General features: G+C 33.4%; 2 protein-coding genes and 1 pseudogene across 2 annotated transcripts; 2 read left to right on the forward strand and 1 right to left on the reverse strand.

The window, feature by feature from the left end:
- Positions 1 to 477: 477 nt before the first annotated feature.
- LOC142640675 (adenosine kinase 2) lies at positions 478 to 7,405 on the forward strand. The gene is made up of 12 exons (XM_075814876.1): positions 478 to 669; positions 2,274 to 2,327; positions 2,683 to 2,729; positions 2,863 to 2,894; positions 3,006 to 3,107; positions 3,197 to 3,264; positions 3,618 to 3,694; positions 3,786 to 3,883; positions 3,965 to 4,035; positions 4,109 to 4,175; positions 4,270 to 4,453; positions 7,057 to 7,405. The coding sequence occupies exons 1-12, from the start codon at positions 587 to 589 to the stop codon at positions 7,197 to 7,199; spliced, it is 1,026 nt and encodes a 341-aa protein (XP_075670991.1). The 5' UTR covers positions 478 to 586; the 3' UTR covers positions 7,200 to 7,405.
- A 3,121-nt stretch (positions 7,406 to 10,526) lies between these two features.
- Positions 10,527 to 11,092, reverse strand: LOC142638623 (auxin-induced protein 15A-like; annotated as a pseudogene).
- A 6,818-nt stretch (positions 11,093 to 17,910) lies between these two features.
- Positions 17,911 to 21,639, forward strand: LOC142640148 (transketolase, chloroplastic-like). The gene is made up of 7 exons (XM_075814240.1): positions 17,911 to 18,414; positions 18,556 to 18,646; positions 19,136 to 19,241; positions 19,333 to 19,615; positions 19,868 to 20,016; positions 20,118 to 20,271; positions 20,668 to 21,639. Exons 1-7 carry the CDS (start codon positions 17,911 to 17,913, stop codon positions 21,637 to 21,639), a joined length of 2,259 nt encoding a protein of 752 aa, XP_075670355.1.
- Positions 21,640 to 21,958: the final 319 nt, after the last annotated feature.

A 21,958-nucleotide genomic window follows, 5' to 3' on the forward strand; every position in this document is an offset into this window, starting at 1 on the left:
TCTTTCGTAGAATACTCCCTTTTCTTTATTAATATTTTTTAAAAAATATATATAAATATATAAATATTAAAATATTTTAAATCTATAATATCCGTTTATGATCATTTAAAAAAAAATTTTAATATAAAATTTTGAGTTTAATAAATAAATAAGAAACAACAATTGAGCTTTAAAAAAAAAAAAAAAAGAATACAAGTGGGTTCCAGCTAACTTAATTGGTAAAGTTTCTGATAGTTAAATAAGAGATCTGAGCTTCAATCTCTGACTATATTAAAAACTAATTGGTGTCTTAGTCTGATGATAAAGAACTATCATCAGAGCGGTTGATACTCTAACTCTCAAAAAAAAAAAAATACAAACTACGAAGTACACGTGTAAACGAGTACGGTGGGGGTTGGTGACTGGGGTGACATCTCACCTCCAAGCTTCTTTACAGTATAAAAGTTTACTATAAGTACCGAACTCAAAACCTAACCTTAATTGCTCTTTTCATTTTTCAATCTCATACTATCTATCATTCACATCTCTCTCTCTCGCTCTCTCTCTCTCTCTCTGTTTTTTCTCATTCAATCTCAAATCTTGTTCAATGGCGTACGAGGGAATCCTGTTGGGTATGGGGAACCCCCTTCTTGACATCTCAGCTGTGGTGGACGAGCAGTTCTTGAAAAAGTGAGTCTCTTTTATCTTGTTTTTCTCTACACTCTGTTTGGTTGCCCAGGAAAAAAAAAAGCTGGAATGTTTAATGAAAATGTAACCTTTATGACATATATTGATGTTTGGAATGTTAACAGTGTTTTGGTGTACTTTCTGTGCTTGTTAATGGGTAATTGTTTGTTTGCTTGTAGTATTCTGGTGAATCTCATGTATTGGTTGCCCTGCTATTTTTATTGGTATATGTAGGTTTATGGGGGTGTTGTGGCATAGATCTGAATACCCTTTTTCCAGATTTGGTTGTAGTGATAGATCTGTACATTTTCTTTGATGCATAATGTCATTTGGTTTGTTGGGTTGGCCAATAATGTGGATAATACTGATTGTCATTATATTAGTTCCCCAAATATGAAATTAATTGAAAATTAACCTAATAAGAATCAGGCTAAGATTTTATTTCCTGGATTTGACAGTGTACATTGTTCCACTTCATTTAAAATTTTAAAAATTTGATACTTTATTTTTTTTAAATGATGTGACATGGGATATACCTTTAGATTTGTAATATTTAATCAAAACCATTATATGAATTCATTCAAATGGAGAAGTTCATATCCCATTTTGAAAGCTGATTGGTAATTGAATCTGTTTCACTATAATGAGTTCCCAAGCAAGGATCTGCTTTTTGATATCTTCCTTTAGTGAATAGTGCATATAACTTGCATTGAAGTAAATTTCATATGAGATGCTAGATGCTGATGTTGCATATTATCAGTCATTAATTATTAGTATTATTTTTTAAAAATTTATATAATTGATGATAGAGGAGAAGAGTCATTCAAAAAGATTTGTTAAAATTGTGCCTTGAAGTAGTATATCAAATGCGCTTTCATGGAGATCTTTTGGAATCATGTCCTTCCACTTTAGCTGAGATGCTTTTCTAACCTTTTTTAGTCATTTTCTCATTCCCTCTTGATTGGAGGACCAATGATCAAATAGTTGTGTTGTACCAATTTAAATATGAGCCTATTTTCCATATATAGGCATATGAATGGTTTTTCTTAACGTTCATATTTTTATCCTATTTTGTTTGCGAGTCTTCTTCTTTTTGTGTGTCCCATTTGTATATGATCTGTGTTCAAGAATTACATCTCTTCTTTGTGATCTTAAATATAATTAATTTTCAAAAGGAAATGAAGAAGAAAAGATTTTTAGTCTGTTGCAATCTTATAAAAAGGTAATGTGCCTAGACGACCAGGCATGATAGAATATATATTGGGTGGTCATTTAAGTCCTACTGTGTGAGAATCTCTTCAAAAGGAGGCAAGATCTGCATTGAGCACTAAAATATCACTTCTGATTCTACAAGTCATTTTTTTAAGATTGTTTATGCTTGAATGGCTTGTTTGGAGGTTAAATGTCTTTAAAAAATAATTTATGTATGGGTTTTTAAGCTTATATTCTTCAAAGCTAACTAACCAAGTTCAGTAAATGAAATTGTAGATTTTGGCATTTTTGTTGAGCATTTTTGTTTTATTCAATGTTTTGCTTGTATATGAAAATGTTATCTATTGTGGTTCTATTTTGTCATTGGAACATTTGATTGATTTATTTGTTAACAGATATGACATCAAGTTGAACAATGCTATTCTTGCAGAGGACAAGCATTTGCCCATGTAAGTTTCTCTCTTTAACTTTTTCTGTTACTAGATTTGTCTTTGATTTACTTATCTTGGTCACATTTTATAAAAATTAGAATCTGCTCTGCCCTGTTTTGTCCCTGATATTTGAGTACTAATTCGTAAATTTTTTTTTCTTGATAATTTTTTTCTTAAAAAAGGAGTGCTATTTTACATGGAGTTATTTTTTTCACTGGTTTCAATGCATATTATTTAAATTTCTTTGATACGTTTGTTTGTTTGTTTTTTTTGTTTTTTTTGTTTTTTTTTTTTTTTTCTGGATTTGCTACTAGATTAAACACTGCATTATGCTGAGGTTGTTGTTGTTGTTGGTTTTTTTTTTCCCCTAAAGGTATGATGAATTGGCATCTAAGCAGAATGTGGAGTACATTGCTGGAGGTAATGTGTTTATTTCTTTGACATGAATGCCTAATGATACCGTTACTAATATGTCTTTATGAAAGATACCTATTTTTAATTTTGTTATTATCTGTCTTGTAATGAGTGAGTTCCACATATTGTGTCACTTTAGGTGCTACACAGAATTCAATCAAAGTTGCCCAGGTCTGGTTTCATATTTCTTAGATAAAATTATTCATTTTTTTAATCTAAATTTTTATGAAATAGAATTGATTGGTTCTCCCTACCCTGCTTTCTTTTTTTTGTCTCTCCCAGTGGATGCTCCAAATTCCTGGTGCAACTGGTTACATTGGCTCCATTGGAAAGGACAAGTTTGGAGAGGAGATGAAAAAAAATTCAAAATCAGCGGGTGTTAATGTGAGTTTCTCTTCGTCTTAGACTTAGCCCTCCCTGCTACATCTTCACTTTCTTCCTCATGTTAAGACGATTATCAAAATTGTAATCAGGTACATTATTACGAGGATGAATCTACACCAACTGGAACATGTGCTGTTTGTGTGGTTGGTGGTGAGAGGTCAGTTCTATGTCATGTCTGCACGTAATCTCTTTTTCAAGCTCAGTTCTATAGGGATTGCTTTGATTGCTCAGTTTCATAATCATTTACATGTTGAATTGGATGAGTTTGGTAGGTTGTGCTTCTTGGAGAGATTATTTTGGTGCTTTCACTTGCATAAATGAAGAAAATAATTTGTAATTTTATTTAGATAATGCATAAGCCAGGAAATAGTCTACATGATTGGCCCATGTCCTACTCTAAAAGTTTCCAACTCATGGCTCCCATTATTATGCTCAAATCTGCCATAGAATGTTAAAATCAAAAGGCATCCAATTGTCGTCTATTTGTTAATAATGAATATACATGTGCAGGTCACTTATTGCTAACTTGTCAGCTGCAAATTGTTACAAATCTGAACACTTGAAGCAACTAGAAAATTGGTCACTAGGTACTATGCTTCCTTGTCTCTTAAGTATTCAAATCTTTGCTAGTTTTAAGCCATGTCAATGTCAAGTTAATAAAATCCTCTGTTTGTACAGTGGAAAAGGCAAAATACATCTATATTGCTGGGTTTTTCCTCACTGTGTCCCCTGAATCTATTCAACTTGTTGCTGCACATGCAGCTGCCAACAACAAGGTATCACTAATGTAGTTAGATATTTGTTCCTTGTAATTATATTTTGCACATTTGCTTTAGTGACCACCTCTATATTTGCAGGTCTTTGCAATGAACCTTTCTGCTCCATTCATCTGTGAGTTTTTTAAGGATGTGCAGGAGCAAGCTTTGCCGTAAGTCTTGCACTTCCCCCTGCCCCATTCATGATGTCACTTATGTAGACACTGACATGCTTTTTGGTTGCAGTTATGTGGACTATGTTTTTGGAAATGAGACAGAGGCAAGAACCTTCTCCAAGGTTCATGGCTGGGAGGTAATTATTGCTCTCTGTTTGGGTTGCAAAGCAGAGAACTTCACTTATATTCTCCCCCTGCAAGTTATCTTATTCTTGTACTTTTTCTAATCAGACTGAGAACGTTGAGGAGATTGCGGTAAGGATTTCCCAGTTGCCCAAGGCATCAGGAACGCACAAGAGGATTACTGTTATCACTCAAGGTGCAGATCCCGTTGTAGTTGCTGAGGATGGTAAGGTGAAACTATTTCCTGTAGTCCTGTTACCCAAGGAGAAGCTGGTTGATACCAATGGAGCAGGTATTTGATTTCTTACCACTTTCTTTGACCTTAATTGTTTATTCGACAAACAATTTTTTTTTTTTTAAATTCAAAATAGATGATGTTAGTTAGCATTATGGTTCTTTGCCTCTTTATTTCCTTTTGTGGGAAGCTGTAAAGGTGGTGCTTGGAAAAGAGCATAGGCAAAAATAATGGTTGCGGGTTTAAGTTGTTTGAAGATTAATTCGTTGATAATATATTTAAAATTTCTTAAGGTAGTAATTGGTTAAGTGATGAGTAGTCTGAGTCCTTTTCTGGGTTCAGGTTTCATTTGGTGTTTGGAAATCTGATTTGGGTGAACAGTGTCCTACAATACAGAATCTGCCCATTTAATGTCAGCTTCTATTAATTAATATAAAATTTTATCAGTGTTGTACCAAAAAAAGAAGGGATAATTACTGTAAACTCATCTGTGGTATGACCCGTTTTCACTTTGCCTACCCGTGGTTTAAAACTTGACACTTTGCATTCCTGAGGTTATTTCCGTTAGGGCTTTGTTACCCACCTTTGGCTTTTCCATTAGAAATCAACTTTTACAACCAAAACATAACATAGCACGGATCAAAAAGTTAGGGATTGAATTTTTTTAAAAGAGCTTGGATTATGGGGTTTTATGTCTCTATGCAAACTACTGGTCCTCTGCTGAAATTCCTTTGAAATATAATCAAGAAAGAAGGAAGTCAAAAAAGATAGGGCAGCGGCCAACAAGGACAAAGACAGCAACACATGTTTCAAGAGTTGAGTTCAAGGGTTTGGTTCTATTTAATGATCTATTTCTTTAACAATTAACATTGATCTTTTCTCGTAAAATATTTAGCATTGGAAGAAAACAAAATCATGCGATAAAATTAGCCGGCATGAAATGCTTTCCTTCTGCAGCTCTGTTCTCTAAATGAGCAGCAAGCAACTCTCCTTAGCATCCAATAAAACAAACTTTACCTCACTGACACAGCGTCCTAGTTCATAATTTGGGTCTGCTGATCTGAGAATATTTCTGTATTGCTTAGAGCAGAACACCCAAGAATCACAATTTTTCTGTTAGCTAAGCTCTCTTGTAAGGCATCACTTAGTGTTTCAAGCCATGGAATCTGATCTTCATCTGAAAGAGGGATCCCTTTGAGCATCTTTTCTATTAAGGCTGTGTTTGGTTCTATGTAAAATGTTTTCCAAGTGTAAAATATTTTCAGGTGAAAATATTTTCTAGAAAAGAATATATTTTCAGGTGTTTGGTGGCATTTTAAAAAATACTTTGAAAAATATTTTTTAGTGCTTGGTTGTGTTCTTGAAAATACTATGGAAAACACATTTTTTACTCGATGCTCACATTTTCTTAGCTTTCAAATAAATATATAATATCATTTCTCAATAGGTAAACACAAAAGAAACAAAACCAAACAAAAAAATTCATCAAATCTGGTCAAATTGAGAGAGAAGGAAGAGAGAGAGGCGATTGGGTTCGTTCTAGAGGCGGCGGAGGCAAGATCGCACAGCGCAGGCGACTGGGTCATGCTGGGTCGCTCGTCTTGCTGTGGTTTGCTTGACATGGGTAGAGAAAAAGGGTAGATTGGTGACATGGTGGTAGAGGGAGGAAGAGGGAAACAGGGCAGATCGACCGTGAAAGGCACGGCCCAGATGGCGGTGGAGTTGATCTCAAGTTCAGGTGACTAGCCTCTCTCTCTCTGACGGTGGGCGACTCTCTCTCTCTCTCTCTCTCTCTCCTGGTTCGGTTCTTTTTTTCCTGGAAATGGTTTGAAGGTAAAATAGAAGTGTAATCTATTTTACACTTTAGGCCTTCGTATTTTATAGTCAACAAAAATGATTTTCCGTTTGACTTAGTTTTCCGGCCAAACCGAAAATATTTTCCGAATTCTTTATACACCCGAAATAAACACAACCTAAGTTGAACAAGTGAAAATGCTGAAAAGTATAAAACAAATTATAGTTTTTATCCAATAGAACATAAGTTTATATAAATACCTTTATATGAAAGTGGATGATAATCATCAGCATCGAGAAAGCTGCAACTAATGACTTTTGCCAGCATCTTACCTGTGGTGCTGTTGAACCACACATTCAAATAAATGAATACAAAAAGAGAGGGAGATGCGAGTGAGATAGAGAAATGATGAACCAAATGTGTTGGTCTGTCCATTTGATCTTGTTTTGATTCACATCTTGTTTTTCTACAAAACCCCCTCTTTGATCTTGTTTGTTTGAGTTTTTTTCTGTTATTTTTTGTTTTTAGAGGAGAGAGACATAAAAGTGAAGATAAAATACATTTTTACCCCTGATTTTAATAGAGGTGGGTAACGGATTGAAGTTCAGTGGGCAAAGTGTAAAGTTTTAAATCACGGGTAGGCAAAGTGAAAACGGACCATACCACAGGTGGGTTTACCGTAATTATCCCAAAAAAGAAAGTTTAAAACGTGATATACTCTTGCTGTCAATGCAGTAAACTCTGTTACATTGATAATCAAATATTGCTTTGGGACAAATGAAGGATTAACACTAAAGAAGAGAATCTGTTGAGTTTTAGTCTTCTTTATGGCCTTGTCTACATAAAATTCTCTTTTTTGTGGCAGGGGATGCATTTGTTGGAGGATTTTTGTCACAGCTGGTTCAGGAGAAGCCCATTGAAGACTGTGTGAGAGCTGGTTGCTATGCAGCGAATGTTATAATCCAAAGGTCGGGCTGCACTTATCCAGAAAAGCCCGATTTCAGTTAAGCTTATTTATTACACAACGCCACACCATTTCCTTGGCATTTGTGGTAGAGTTAATTTTCTTTTGCGGTTGTTTTTGTGACAGACTGCATTTATTAACTCCTTAACCCGTATATTTGGTAAAGGAGTTTATTTTATTTTAAACACGAATTTCGCATATTTGATATCGCATACAAATTTCGTGTTTACTATGGAAGTTTACTAGAATATATATCATTCTCATTATTATTTTTATTATTATTATTTTGCTGAATAAAAATAATTTATTGAAAACGAAGATTACAAAAATGCCTGGGCAGCTTCTGCCAAGATTAAATCAACAAAACTAGGACTAAAATCCATATCAAAACTACCATATACAGAATTGCTAAGAGACCATTTGGCGAATACATGAGCAGAATTGTTAGCTTCCCTGTGAGCCCAGTTAAAGGATATCCCAACACTAGATTGAGTTACATGCCTGACAGACTACAAAATTAATAAGCCTCCAAGGTGACTTCTTTGCTCCATATTTGATGGCCTCAATGCAGGTCCTAGAATCACTGTCTATTAATAAACCGAGCGGCTGACAGGTTGGAAGATAAATTGTGTAGTCCATGGTGAATCAAGCCTAGTTGAGTGGATTTTGATTATTTTTTCATATTCTGGTCATTTTGCACTGTTTTGAAACCAAGTTGATGCCATGGAACTTTATGTTGTGCCCTCGACCTACTGTAGGTGGCTACAGAGTATTTATGTCATGCATAAAATACTATAATGTTATTGGTGAATCATATTTGGTCAGAAATTCTAGTCGAAAATACTGTCTTGCTTGTATTAGGTTTATGATGGATTGATGGAAGACTCGTAAGTCCTATATATCATCATAGAATCACTGCAATTGAGAAAAAATATGGTAGGATTGAATTGTTCAATGTGGAAAATAAGCTGTCGAAAAGAAGGGAAATTGGGTTTTCTGTTGATCAACTTCAGTATATGATAGTATCAAACATTCAAAAACTATTATCAGAAAATGTTTTAAAGAGAAACGAACGTGATCTAATGGTATTAGGTTATATCACATCAGTGCAGTTCCATCAACTTTTAACATTTTAAATCTCAATATCAAAAAGAACAAGTAAAAAAAAAAAAAAAACATTTTACATCTCTCTAGATTGTTATCATTGGTGATAACATGGGTCTTTTAGGTCCCTTGCGTATTACATTCTGGTGTGTGCAGTGTGAGAATGATATAGACCTTCATCCGGATTTCAATTTATATATATATATATACACACACACATATTCTTATGGGGATTAAGATCCTTGAAAATTGTGTGGTGGGAAGAAAAATATGCCACAGAAAATGGTGTGCTGGTTATTGACCCAAAATCCACCCTAATCACAACATATAATTGGGTGGATATGTTAGTTGTCCCGTAATACGTAACCAAAAATGCTGTTTTTGTTCTATTAGAACCAACAAATTGTAGTTGAGTACTTATCAAGAGAGGGTCTCCCTAAAAAATCATAGGCATTTGATTAGTTTTTCAAATGAGTTAATGTTTATTTATCCACTTACAGTTTTGCAGCCTAATGATGCTTCTTTTTTTCTTTAAGAGTTCTAGAATTTGATCCACAATGGACGTAGGATTTGAGGGTTTATGACTTCTTTTTGTTGAGGGGGAAAAAAAAAATCCAAAGTGCATCCTAGTTCAAGGTTTTTCTAAAATTGTTAATTCCATTCTAATGATGGCCGTAGTTTTTCCATTAGAATGAAGATTTTATTTTTATTATTTTTTTAATATCAGTCTATTTCGACATATCTTTTTGAGTAACTTCTAATTTTATAATATATAAATCTACACACTTATATATATATATATATATATATATATATATATATATATATATAAAATACAAAATAAATATGCCCGACTATTCATCACATAGTTTTATGACATATTGAGAGAGATTTATCTTATATTAAATTATCATCAATTCAACCTTCTAATCTTTTTATTTATTTACCTCTATATATATCAATTCAAAACCAAATTATGCACATTTAACATCATCATTATGTAAAAAAGAGGTTTATAATATCCCATTACATAACAAGGATGAACGAATAACTTAGTCTAATAGGATTAAATTGTAATATCATAATTTGGATTAAAAAAAAATTGTAATATCATAATTTATGAAGAATCAAATTAATTGCTCAAATTTCTCATGGCAATATTATCAAACATCAAACTCAATTTTCATATATTAATAAGTAATAACTGACCAAGAGAAGAAATAGTTTATGTTTTGGTTACGATCGAATTTAGCAAAATGGGTGCGATGAACTAAAATACTTGGAATTTATGACCGAATTTAGCAAAATGGGTGGGATGAGCTGAAATAATTGGAATTTATGACAAGGTGGCATATTAGGGGCTTCTCTTAGGCCTTGTTTGGGAGGAATGAATAGAAATGAATGAAAAGAATAATTTTAGAATATTTTTCCCTTCCCTTGTTTGGGAGTTTTAATGGAGGGAATGGAAAATCCATTCACTTGTTTGGGAGTTTAAGTGGGAGGGAATATAATGGGTAGGAAGGAACACTCATTCCTCTCTATTATCTTAAAACCTCAAATTTTCATTTCTCTTGAAATTGGGAGGAATAGGAGGGAATGAAATTAAATTTAATGAATTTTTTGCTAAAACTCCCAATATACTCTTATATATTCAACATTTTATTTTAAAATAGGGGTTTAATAGTAATATTGTCATAAAATGATTCAATTCCATTCAATTCCCTCCATATTACTCTCAAACAAGATTACTTACATTCCATTAATTTTTATTCATTTCTATTCGTTTATTTTAAAACGTCCAATCAAGCTTACTTAATTTCATTCTATCCTATTCCATTTCTTTATTATCATCCCATTCTATTCTCTTATGAACTCTCAAATGGAGCCTTAGTAGTGTGTTCAGTTCACTGTCATGCCTGTAGACTCAAACATTGGTTTAAACAAGATGAATTAGAATTATCCTTTGACCCCCTTTTTCCTTGTTTTTTAGGGGCAAGCTTAGCCATATTATTATGTTGTATATGTAATACTTATAGTGTCTGTTCGGATTGCGCATTTACGTTAGGACATGCGCATCTGTGTTTTTTTGTGTGGTTTTTGTGCACTGTTCACGAGACTCACAAATACATTTTTCAGCAACTTTTTTTTAAAGTTGGGTCCTACGGCACTATTCACATATTCAAAAATTATTATGCTATAAAGTTTTTAGTTTTCAGTTTTCAGCAATAAGCAGTATCTAAATAGAACTTAGAAAAAACTAAAATGAAAACTGTGGGGGGAAAAAAGGACAAAATGTACAAGGTAGAAGAGATAAATTATTTGTTAAACCAGTTTGCAACAAATTCAACTCTGCGTTTTCTCATTCTAGCCTCCTCGCTAAACATGATTCTGCTGACACCATGTGGAAAATAGACCTCAAAAGCAAGATGAAAATTCGTGAACTTGTTGAAAGCCAGCGCAGTGAAGAATGTCAAGGAACATGTTCTCATTGCAAGGAATGCAGAGTTTTGAACCTGTAGCAAATTCAAACACTTATTCAGCATGATCAAGCAATGCCATGAAAAGAGGGTGTTTGAGTAAGGTTATTTTGATGACAAATCTCTTGCAATCTTCACCAACATAGATTACTAGGTGGCCTTTTGGGACATCATTAGGGATGGAGTCCTCTTTATGCAGGCAGGACCATGTATCCCAATTGCGAATGTCTTCCCAAATTGGGTATTTCATAAAACTGGTGCTCACTTTAGGAAAGCATGCTTTGAGGAACCTTATCTTCATGTCTCTGTGTGTGTTTGAGAGAGAGAGAGAGAGTGGAGAAGCATGGAAGCACAACGTTGGTATATATAGCTGCATGCAAGTGGGAACTTTATCTGTTCTTCTATATGGAGGAATGAGTATGTAAAAAATTGGCTGTGCTTTTGAATCCATCGAATGGTTAAAATGAGAAGCTGAGCTGAAGATCAAGCAGGCAAGCTAGGACATGATACTTTTGTGAAAGAGACATATAGATATAGGTACATGATGCTGTTCATTGATTTTTGTTTATAATATATTATTGTATTCATCCATATGTGTGTGTATGTGTGTCTCTATATATATATATATATATATGTGGGAACTTTATCTGTTCTTCTATATGGAGGAATGAGTATGTAAAAAATTGGCTGTGCTTTTGAATCCATCGAATGGTTAAAATGAGAAGCTGAGCTGAAGATCAAGCAGGCAAGCTAGGACATGATACTTTTGTGAAAGAGACATATAGATATAGGTACATGATGCTGTTCATTGATTTTTGTTTATAATATATTATTGTATTCATCCATATGTGTGTGTATGTGTGTCTCTATATATATATATATATATATTATTGCAACCTGACACAAAAAATGTACCAAAGTGCACGTTCCCCTTGCATGTATAAATCTAAAAAGTAGGCTAGTTGGGAAAACTTAAGTGAAAGTTATGCCCCACGGGGAAAGAGTGATAGGAAAGGAAATAAAATAAAGATCTTGGCTAGGGCTAGGGTTAGGGCTAGGCTAGGCAGAAAAGCTCAACGATATTCATCAATATATATCAATATACAAGTTGCAATTTCTGTAAACAGCATTTTGCTCTAGTTGTATTAAGCGAGAAAAAGGGAAAAGAGTATTTTGTAAAGGCAAGGAGTAATAAAAATGAATTCATAACTATCAAGTTGATATTTCCATTTCATTGTAAATGCCATTTGAACTAGTGGGATTGTCATGAGAGGAGAACGTACTGCCAATGCTTGATCCATGTCCAACTCCTACCAAGGGCAAGGGAGCAAGACTTTTCAACTCAGAATATATGGCTTTCAACTGCCTCTGCTAGTAACAAAGTTTTGGTGAATGGTAATAACTGATAATCTTTTTTTTTTTTAATTATTAGAAAAAACAATAAGAAACAAAGACATGAATTACTTGATCATAAGAAATTAATATAGAGAAATTATAGAATATTAGTAGTTCAACCTTGGCGGCCTATGTCTACAATAAATTCCTTAAACATTGATATCTTTACTATTCAATTCTGTGTGTTACAAAGGGGTACATGTAGGAAATACAATACAAATATGGTAGCTCTAAAATATACACATCAGGGGCGCCGCTAATACAATTGACTGGCCATGCATTACAAAACTATAGTAACATATAATGTTATACAAAACTATGATACACAATATTTACGGAAATTCCTACAATGTTCTAACATTAACAAATGACACTAACTTCTCTAACCGTAATAATTATACTTGACGAGAAATATGAGAAATAACTTTTAGAACTCATTTATAAACCTTGTAATCTATATATTACACATTTTTATTTGCTCTCGAAAGCTGAAAAGATATTCTCTTGCCATTTTGTAACCTTATATCTATTCGGTTATTTACTGCCCTTAAAGTTCCAACATAACTTAGTGAAAATAATAGCTAGACCGTGTATAAAATATCCCTGGTGAATTAGTTAACAAAACAGTCATGAGTAGGAAGTAAGAATTTTTTTTTTCAGAAATAATTAAATAGAATTTTATTCTAACCTAATCATAGACTAGAAGGTTACAACTATAAATGAAAGAGTTAATGAATAATAGCTTTAATTAAAACCAAGTTAAAATGTTCTCCTTGGCATTCTTCAATTAGGTTTCATATTTCATAATTTCCGATCAATTTAAACTTTTAAAAAAAATCTGTAATTTATCATGGTATCAAAATTGAGAGATCCTAAGTTTGATAAATGCTGAATGTTAAAATTCCACATGTGGTTTTGGAATTATATAAGTATTGGACTAATTCCTTTGCTGAACATGGAGTCTACCTAGATTGAGCAATGAGCTCACAGAATTCTGTATGGCAGACAGATTTTGCAAACATGGATTTTATCTCTATCACTCAGTCTCCCTACCTACTTTACATCCAGAGCCAAAGAGAGAAGAAATAGAGAAAAAGTGATGGTACGGTCGGAGTTGGTGGGTCTCTCTCAGTCTCTCATACACGATGTTCAAAATCTGGTACTTTTAGATATGATCTTCCAAGTCATAGCCAATTTTTTTCATTATCTTCTCAACAACAACAATAGACATAGATTTGAAGATTCTTTTTCCTAAGGGAAAAAACGAAAAGAAAGATGAGAGCTAAATCAGCCTAAAAGGATGGCATATATTGTTTAAGAAATATGATCTCCCTCTTATGGCAATAAGATTGGTCTTCGTAGCATGTGTTTATGTTGCTATATTTTATACAATGTGGCCCATGCCACGTCAATTCCTATTACAAGATGGGCATCCCATGTTTCTTAATTGACTAATCTGTGTATAAGTACTCCTGTAGTAGTCCCGGACGAAAGGAAAGCTGCACATTAGAGAGCATTTGCTGATTTTAACTCTTGAAAAGTTGTACTAATATTCAAGAGAATTCTTGATTGAAAAATATTATAGTTACTATTAATTTACTAAAAAATATTTATAAACTGTTATAATAATGAAAATGTGAATGATATTAAATTAATGACATAATAAATAATTTTTTATATTGTGTTTAAAAATTGGCATATTAATTTGTAAATACTATATAGTAAAATTTATAGTATATTTCTTATCATCACTTTTTCTTCTTCTTTTTCTTTTTAATTAAGGTCCTATCATCTCTCTTCTTGATTTTGATTTTACCTGTTGAACGCAGAGCCAAAAAAGGCAACAATCTTTTCACTCAAAATCAATTACGTACCTTTCTCTTTTTTGTAATTGTATCTACCAAGTTCTGTACACACAATTTGCAGTTTTGAATACACCAAAATGGAATGTCAACCAAAAAAAAAAAAAAAAAAAGGAATGTCAATAACAAAGACAAAAAAACAATTTACCATATAAAAGCTGTTATTACAAAATATGCACTAATCGAATTAGTAACCTTTACATTTCCTTGTTTTTTTAATTTTCTTTTAAGTGTACATGGTGCTAGGGGTGATCATAGACCGATTGAACTTGGAATGAGGTAAACTTGTCACTCGACCTGATCATATTAGGCGGTGTAGGGTTCTGATCAGGCTCACTATTGATTGATGCACTAATTGAAATCAAACCCACCCAACAACTTTCAAGAAACAATTGGACGTTGTTTGGATTTATATGCTACAACAATTAACAAACTAGCTACGAACTTGCACATTGCGCATGATAATTATCTTTATGATAGTTTTACTAAAATTTTTATACAATTTAAACTAATTTAATAAAGAGTAATGTATTTTGTAATTATATTTTTACTTATTATAAGAATAATTATAAATGTAATATAGGAACAATCATAAATCATAAATTTAATAATTTTTGTTGTATTAAAATGAAAAAAATACAAATTTTCTCAAAAATTCAAAAGGCAAGATCACTAAAATATTTATTTTTTAATAAAATTTATTTATAACCATTGTTATTGATTCCGTTCCGTTCCGGCCGGAACGGCCGAAATTTTCCGTTTCGATATGCAAACCGGTACCAGAATACCCCACGTTCCACCTCGGGTTAGATTTCGGGCCATTCCGGTCATTCCGGACAATTTCGGCCAATTTCGGCCGAGATGCAAATTCCGGCCGGTACAGGATTTGGCCTGCTATGAAAAAAAAAAAAAAACAGAAAGGTCCAAAGTTTAAAGAAAAAAAACTAAAAGCTCAAAAACTAATCCTAGATTCTTATTTATTTACAATAATGCCACAAGTAAAAAGTTAAAAAATATTCACATAAATTTTTTTATCAATTTTACTTCATTTGCTTTTAAGGGGAAAGAGTATACATTGTACATTTATTAACTTGTTTTACAATTATGAATTTTATTTGTAGAAAATTAAAAATATTTAAATATTTTTTAACCCCACTTTATTTAAGATTTAAAAAAAATTAAATTCATTATTTTATATAATAGTAATAATATATATCTTATTTTTTTTAAAGAACCCGAAACACCTTGAAACGGTATGCCGAAATAAGTCGGTACCGAAATATTCCGTTCCACTGGACAAAACGAAACGGGTCCCGAAACGGAATTAATAACAATGTTTATAACATTTTGTGAATCATTAAAAAGAAAAGAAAATTTGGAAATTATTCTTTTAGTTTTAAACAAACTTTCTCAAACTTATTTTTTCTGCCTACAATCCAAAACACTGAAAAAAGTAACTAAAAAAATTAATAAAACTTAACTATGATTAATTGGACCAATTAAGAAAACAATTTGTTGTTTATAATCTACTAAGGTTATTTTCTTTGCAGAAATTGTAATTTCATCCACCCAAAACAGATTATCAAATAAACAATTATTAGTAAAATCTAAGAATTAAATTTCTATATATGCATTGTTATATAATAATAATACTAATAAAAGTAAAATTGCGAAAGATAAAATTTGTTTCTTATCCAATAATTTTTGTTTAGCCAACCTTTGCTTTTCTCTAAATAAATGGCATTATAGAGTACTTCTAATACAATTATTAAGAGTACTTTATCCACCACAAATGATTAAAAAATAAACAAAGATGAATAAAGTCTCATAGTTTAACATCTAAATTGAGCACTATAAAAATCATGCTATCAAATTACAATAACTACCAAATTAAATTATTCAAATCATGCTATGTAGTAGAATAATATTATATTTTTATATGCTATATTTAATCATTTATAACACAATAGGATAACATTTAACAATCAAAGAGAGAAAAAAAAAAAAAAAAACGAAAACAAAACACAACAATTAAAAAAAAAAACAAAATTGAATCGCATTAACCTAAAGTAGATTAAAGAATATAAAAAATTATCAACCTAAAGCAAAGATGCAAGAAAAATAAAAAATAAAAATCCACCCAAAAATTGTGTGTGTGAGAGAGAGAGAGAGAGATAGATAGAGAGAGAACCTTGTTTTGTAAGGGAAAACTATGCATAGAATGAAAGAGATAGTGAAAAATTTATAGTAAGAGGGAGTGACAAATTTATAGTAAGAGGGTGTGAATAAGAAGAGACAAAAATAGAGGAAGATGAAGGGAAAGATTAAAAATGATATTAATGTAGAGGGTAGTGGGGAGATGAGAAGGTGAGGGAAGAAGAAAGGTTGGAGAAGTAGTGGGAGATGAAAATGTAAGGGAGGGAGAAATGTTGGAAAAGTGTAAATATGAAATAAAAAAATATTATAAAAAATTATAAAAAAATGGAAGAAAAAAGATAATGATGTGGACGCTGACGTGGCTCAACGTGAGCGCATCAGCATTAAACACTACGCTTCAGCTTTAAGTAATATATAGATGTCATCATTGATACTATCACCTAAGGCATTTAAAGCATAAGTGATGACACTAAAGACCAAAATCTCTGGAGACAATCTTAATTAATTAAAGCAAGAGGGACATTATTTCACACAAACTTAAATGTATAATGACTAAAATGAAACATTTTAAAAAATATGCAGCATATTGAAACATGAGACAAATGTTGAGGACAAAACGTATAATTAAAAAAAAAAAAAAAAAAAAAACACCATATATCACTTTTTCTTAGTTAATTTGAAAACAAGGCTATTCCAAATCAACATTTTACCTATTTAGGTCAAATAAGTTTAAATAGTGAAGAATCACTTTCATATAGACCCAAAAGCTATAATATAAAAGTTATATCCGTGCACTTGGGTTCGTTTAGATACAACTTATTTTGCTAAAAACTGAAAATACTGTAGCAAAATAATTTTTAAATGTGTAAATAGTACCGCAGGATCCATTTTTAATGAAAAAGTTGTTGAAAAGTGAGGTTTGTGGGTCCCGTAAATAGTGCACAGGACCCACTGGTGTTGTTGAAAAGTCAAATATTACAGCTAAAAAAAAAAAAAAAAAAAAAGGAAAAGCAAATGCTAGACGCGCAATCCAAACGCTACCTTTCTCTCCTCAAAATAAGTGGAAAAGTGGATAGGTCAAATAAGTTTAAATGCTTAAGAATCATTTTCATATAGAACCAAAAGCTATAACATAAAAGTTAAAGAGGTGCTAAATGCACAATATTTTTATAATATTTTCACAACAAATTATAGATGGTTAGTTGTTATTGGTTCAAATTTGAACTTATTACTAAGATTATTTTTTTGCCATAACAATAACAACCCGTAATAACTTAGCACTTAAAATTTATTTTAAAAATATTGTGAATATATAATTTCTCTAAAAAAGAAGTGTTACGACCATAATATTTTTACAACATTAACAATTAACAAAGGAGGGAAAAGTGAATTCTCGTGGACCATGGCTTCCACTATTTTAGGATTTTGGTAGAAGTAGAGCCAACTCAACATCTCTCTTTGGCATGCACAGCACGTGTAGACCAATGTGACGCCCAACTCAGCCTCAGAGTTCAGACACAACATCGCACCTTTGACCCTAACATTCGCCACATGCATCTATCTTGCTTAGCTCTCTCAGTTCAGCTTATTCCACACACCTGGCAACAAACGCTAACACCTCTCTCTCTCTCAGTTCAGCTTCTACCTCTAGCAATCACCACCCTCTTTCTCATCTCCAACAAGCTTCACCTCTCTCTCTCTCTCTCTCTCTCTCTCTCTAACACACACAAAAACAAAGAGAAACTAACCAATTCTCCTCCATGACTCTCTCTTCACTTCTCTTGTACCCGTCTCTCCCTCTCCTTCCCACCAAATTTACAACCCAAAGTAATAATAACAACAAAATCAAAACGCTCCCAACTCGGTTCAAACCATATAGTTGCCTCAAATCCAACCACTCTAGCATAACAAAATCCCACAAACTTTCTTGCCTTGAAGAGCTCAAACAAGCTTTCCCATCCAAACTATCAAACCAAAACAATGACACAGAGCTAGACGACGAATCATTTCAGGAATTGGTTGATAAGCGATGCGTGGACAATGTGAGAATGCTTATTGTTGATTCGGTGCAACATGCCAAGGCTGGCCACCCTGGTATGGCGCTTGGAATGGCTGAAGTGGGTTATGTGCTATATAGGCATGTCATGAGGTACAATCCCAGAAACCCCAAATGGTTTAACAGGGACAGGTTTGTTTTGAGTGCTGGCCATGGTTGCTTGCTTCAGTATGTTTGCCTTCACGTCGCTGGTTTTCAATCAGTTCAGGTATATGCATATTTCAAATTGTGGGAGTAGTTTTCTAGACTTTCTAAAAAACTTGGATGATCTATTTCAAATTCTATGCATATTGCAAAATTTTCACTCTATTCTCATCAAGCTAACTAAAGGAGGAACTTTTACTCCCAGTTGCGAGACCTACAACGCTTGTGTAAGCTTGGGAGTCGGACCCCAGGTCACCCTGAGAATGTGGTGACAGATGGCATTGAAGTGACAACAGGTAAATTCTTGCCAAATAAGGTGATAAATTGCACAATGTTTTTCACAATTTGTTAAATTGATAAGTCTGAGATTGGAACAATGTCAATTTTATAGAAGCAAATAATCTTGAACTGGAAAATCATATGAAGTGACAAACCATATGTATAGAAGAAATATACCCATAGATGGTATTAACTATTAGTATGAAGTACTAAAAGTAGATTCAGGTGAAATATTGCTGATTCCAAAAATAATTAGAAAATCCTTTCCAATCAGTTGTCTTGTATTCATGATTAGCTAAGAAAATGTTTACGTAATGTCTCCAAAATTCATTTATCTCAATACTTACTAGGTAGCGCATAACTTATTTAGGATACAGGTTGAAAAAGGCATAACCATAATATAATTGCAGATTTTAATACGCAATTAATGTTATTTTATTATTGGAGTTAGGATTTAAGTGATATACTTGTTTTGTTGTTTAACTAATAACTGCTCTTGATAATAGGCCCCCTTGGACAAGGTGTAGCTAATGCAGTTGGCCTAGCCTTAGCAGAAGCTCACTTAGCAGCAAGATTCAACAAACCTGATGCAATTCTTGTTGATCATCGGACGTAAGTATAAAAACTAGTTACTTTTTACTCGGACAAAAAATTTGAAATAGCATGATATGTTGTCTGAGAATCTATTGATTTGTCAATGCAGATATTGCATCATGGGTGATGGTTGTGCCATGGAAGGCATTTCTCATGAAGCTGCATCCTTGGCTGCTCATTGGAAGCTTAACAAACTTACACTAATATATGATGATAATCATAATACCATTGATGGACCGACAACCTTAGCATTTTCTGAAGATATATCTACTCGATTCAAGGCTCTTGGTTGGAATACAATCACTGTGGAGGACATACACAGTAATATGAATTCATTCAAGGATGCCCTCTGTTCTGCTTTCAGTGAAAATGAGAAACCGACTTTCATCAGGGTCTGTAATCTAGTAGAGAAGAATTTCTTTTACTTCATGTTAGCATCATAAACTTACTGAGTATTCTCATAATTTTAAATTTACCCACTAAATGGATAAAGTTTTGCAATATTTTGTGGATTGCACAAACTATATATATTTAAGTAGTAACAGATTATCGTAGCATGCTTTGAAATTGAACCCCTTAATGCTAATTTTTTCAATTCAACACGTTTGATAATTTATTTTCCTTTTCTTTTTTCCTCTCTCCAGGTGAAGACACTAATAGGGAAATTGTCTGGGAAGGAAGGAACATCGAAAGCTCATCATGGTACCTTCGATGAAGATGATATGAAAACAATGAGACAAAAAGTTAATTGGAGTGATCGTGGGCCATTCCACGTCCTTCCTATGGTGTATAGGTTTGGGTTATTGAACTTATATATAATGCTTTAGAGCAATTAAATTTCCACCATCAGGGGCAGAAATCTATTATATAAGTGACCATATTACTTTGTTGCAGGGAGATGCAAATTCAAACAGACCATGGAGAAAGACTGGAGGAGGAGTGGTACTCTAAGCTTAACTACTACCAAAGCAAATATCCAGAAGATTCTGTAGAATTTAAAATTCTCCTCAATGGAGGTCTAGTTCCTGGCTGGGAAAGCTCATTGCCGGTAATTTTTTCACACAACTTCAAATGAGAGAAATCACTTGGTATCTTTGAGATAGAGTACGTTAGACATTGATCATTTGTTAAAATAATGGTCAAATCCACACTTTCTTAAGAGTTTAAACTTTTGGTACAATTGATAATTTATCATACTATCAAATTATGCGATCCTAAATTCAAATGCTATCACTATTCTATACTCCATTTAAAAATCCCACATATTGGCTCCACATATAAAGGGGAGAGCGTGCAAGAGGAAGTGTTAGAATAATAATTAAATTGGTACAAAGTTAACTATTTCTTGAATGTTTCTGCTTCTTTTAGTACGTTCCACCTCAAAAAGATTTATTACAACATAATTGTGTGAGTTTACGAGTTTGTTATTGTTATGGTCTCACAGAAATGGTCTGCATCAGAACCAGTAGATGCTACTCGTGGCTACTCTGAGAAGTGCTTAAACCAGCTTGCCAAGGTGCTTCCAGGACTAATCGGTGGAAGTGCAGACCTTGCAACATCTAATAAAGCTTATCTCCACGATTTCAAAGACTTCAGCCAGCCCAACTCCCCATGGGGCCGCAACATCAGGTATGGAGTTCGTGAGCACTCAATGGCCGGAATTTCTAATGGTCTTGCATTGCATGGAAGCGGTCTCATACCATTTGCAGCCACTTTCCTTATATTTTCTGACTACATGAAGAATTCAATCCGACTCTCTGCTTTAAGCAAAGCCGGAGTCATCTATATCATGACACATGACTCAATTGGTCTTGGGGAAGATGGCCCAACTCACCAGCCAGTGGAACAACTTGCTGGCCTTCGAGCTGTGCCACGGCTTCTAGTTTTCAGGCCTGCCGATGGCAACGAAACTGCTGGAGCTTACAAATTGGCTGTTGCAAACCGGGATGTTCCTAGTCTTATTGCACTATCAAGGCAAAAAGTGGCAGCACACTTGGAAGGAACATCAGCAAGTGGAGTTGAAAGAGGTGGGTACATAGTGAGTGATAATTCAGGGAATGATTTGCCAGAAATAATGTTGATTGGTACTGGATCCGAGCTATGCCTTTGTGAAGGGAGTGCCAAGATGTTAAGGAAAGAAGGGAGGAGAGTGAGGGTGGTTTCACTAGTGTGTTGGCGGCTCTTTGATCAACAGCCAAAGGAGTACAAGGAGTATGTCTTGCCACCAAGAGTTTCAAAGCGAGTTAGTGTTGAGGCTGGCTCACCAATGGGTTGGAGGGAGTACGTAGGAGGACAAGGTTGGGCGATTGGTGTGGAGGATTTTGGAGCTAGTGGGGCTTATTTGGATACGTTTAAGAAGTTTGGTTTTACTGAAGAAAATGTTACTAGGGCCACTAAGTCCTTGTTATGTGATTAGCAACTGTTGTTGGTTTTTTTTTAATTGATGCCATACATAATATTTTTTTTTCTTTATCATCGAGTTGATACGCCAATTGGTTTTGGTAGAGATTGGAATCAAATTTTGGTATCTTATTCAACGACAATAAACTTTATGAATTAAGCGAATTAGAATCCACAAGCGGTATTAAAGAGATAATATATTGGGAAGACTCCAATTGAGTAGTTAATAACATATAGGAACATTACTTGACCCAAATGCTCAAGTCCATGAATTTAGGCCTAACTATGTTATATATTGACTATTCATTCTTGCCATTATTATTTAACATGGGATT

The sequence above is a fragment of the Castanea sativa genome, chromosome 6 (assembly GCF_040712315.1).
Source record: "Castanea sativa cultivar Marrone di Chiusa Pesio chromosome 6, ASM4071231v1".
Classification (NCBI taxonomy): domain Eukaryota; kingdom Viridiplantae; phylum Streptophyta; class Magnoliopsida; order Fagales; family Fagaceae; genus Castanea; species Castanea sativa.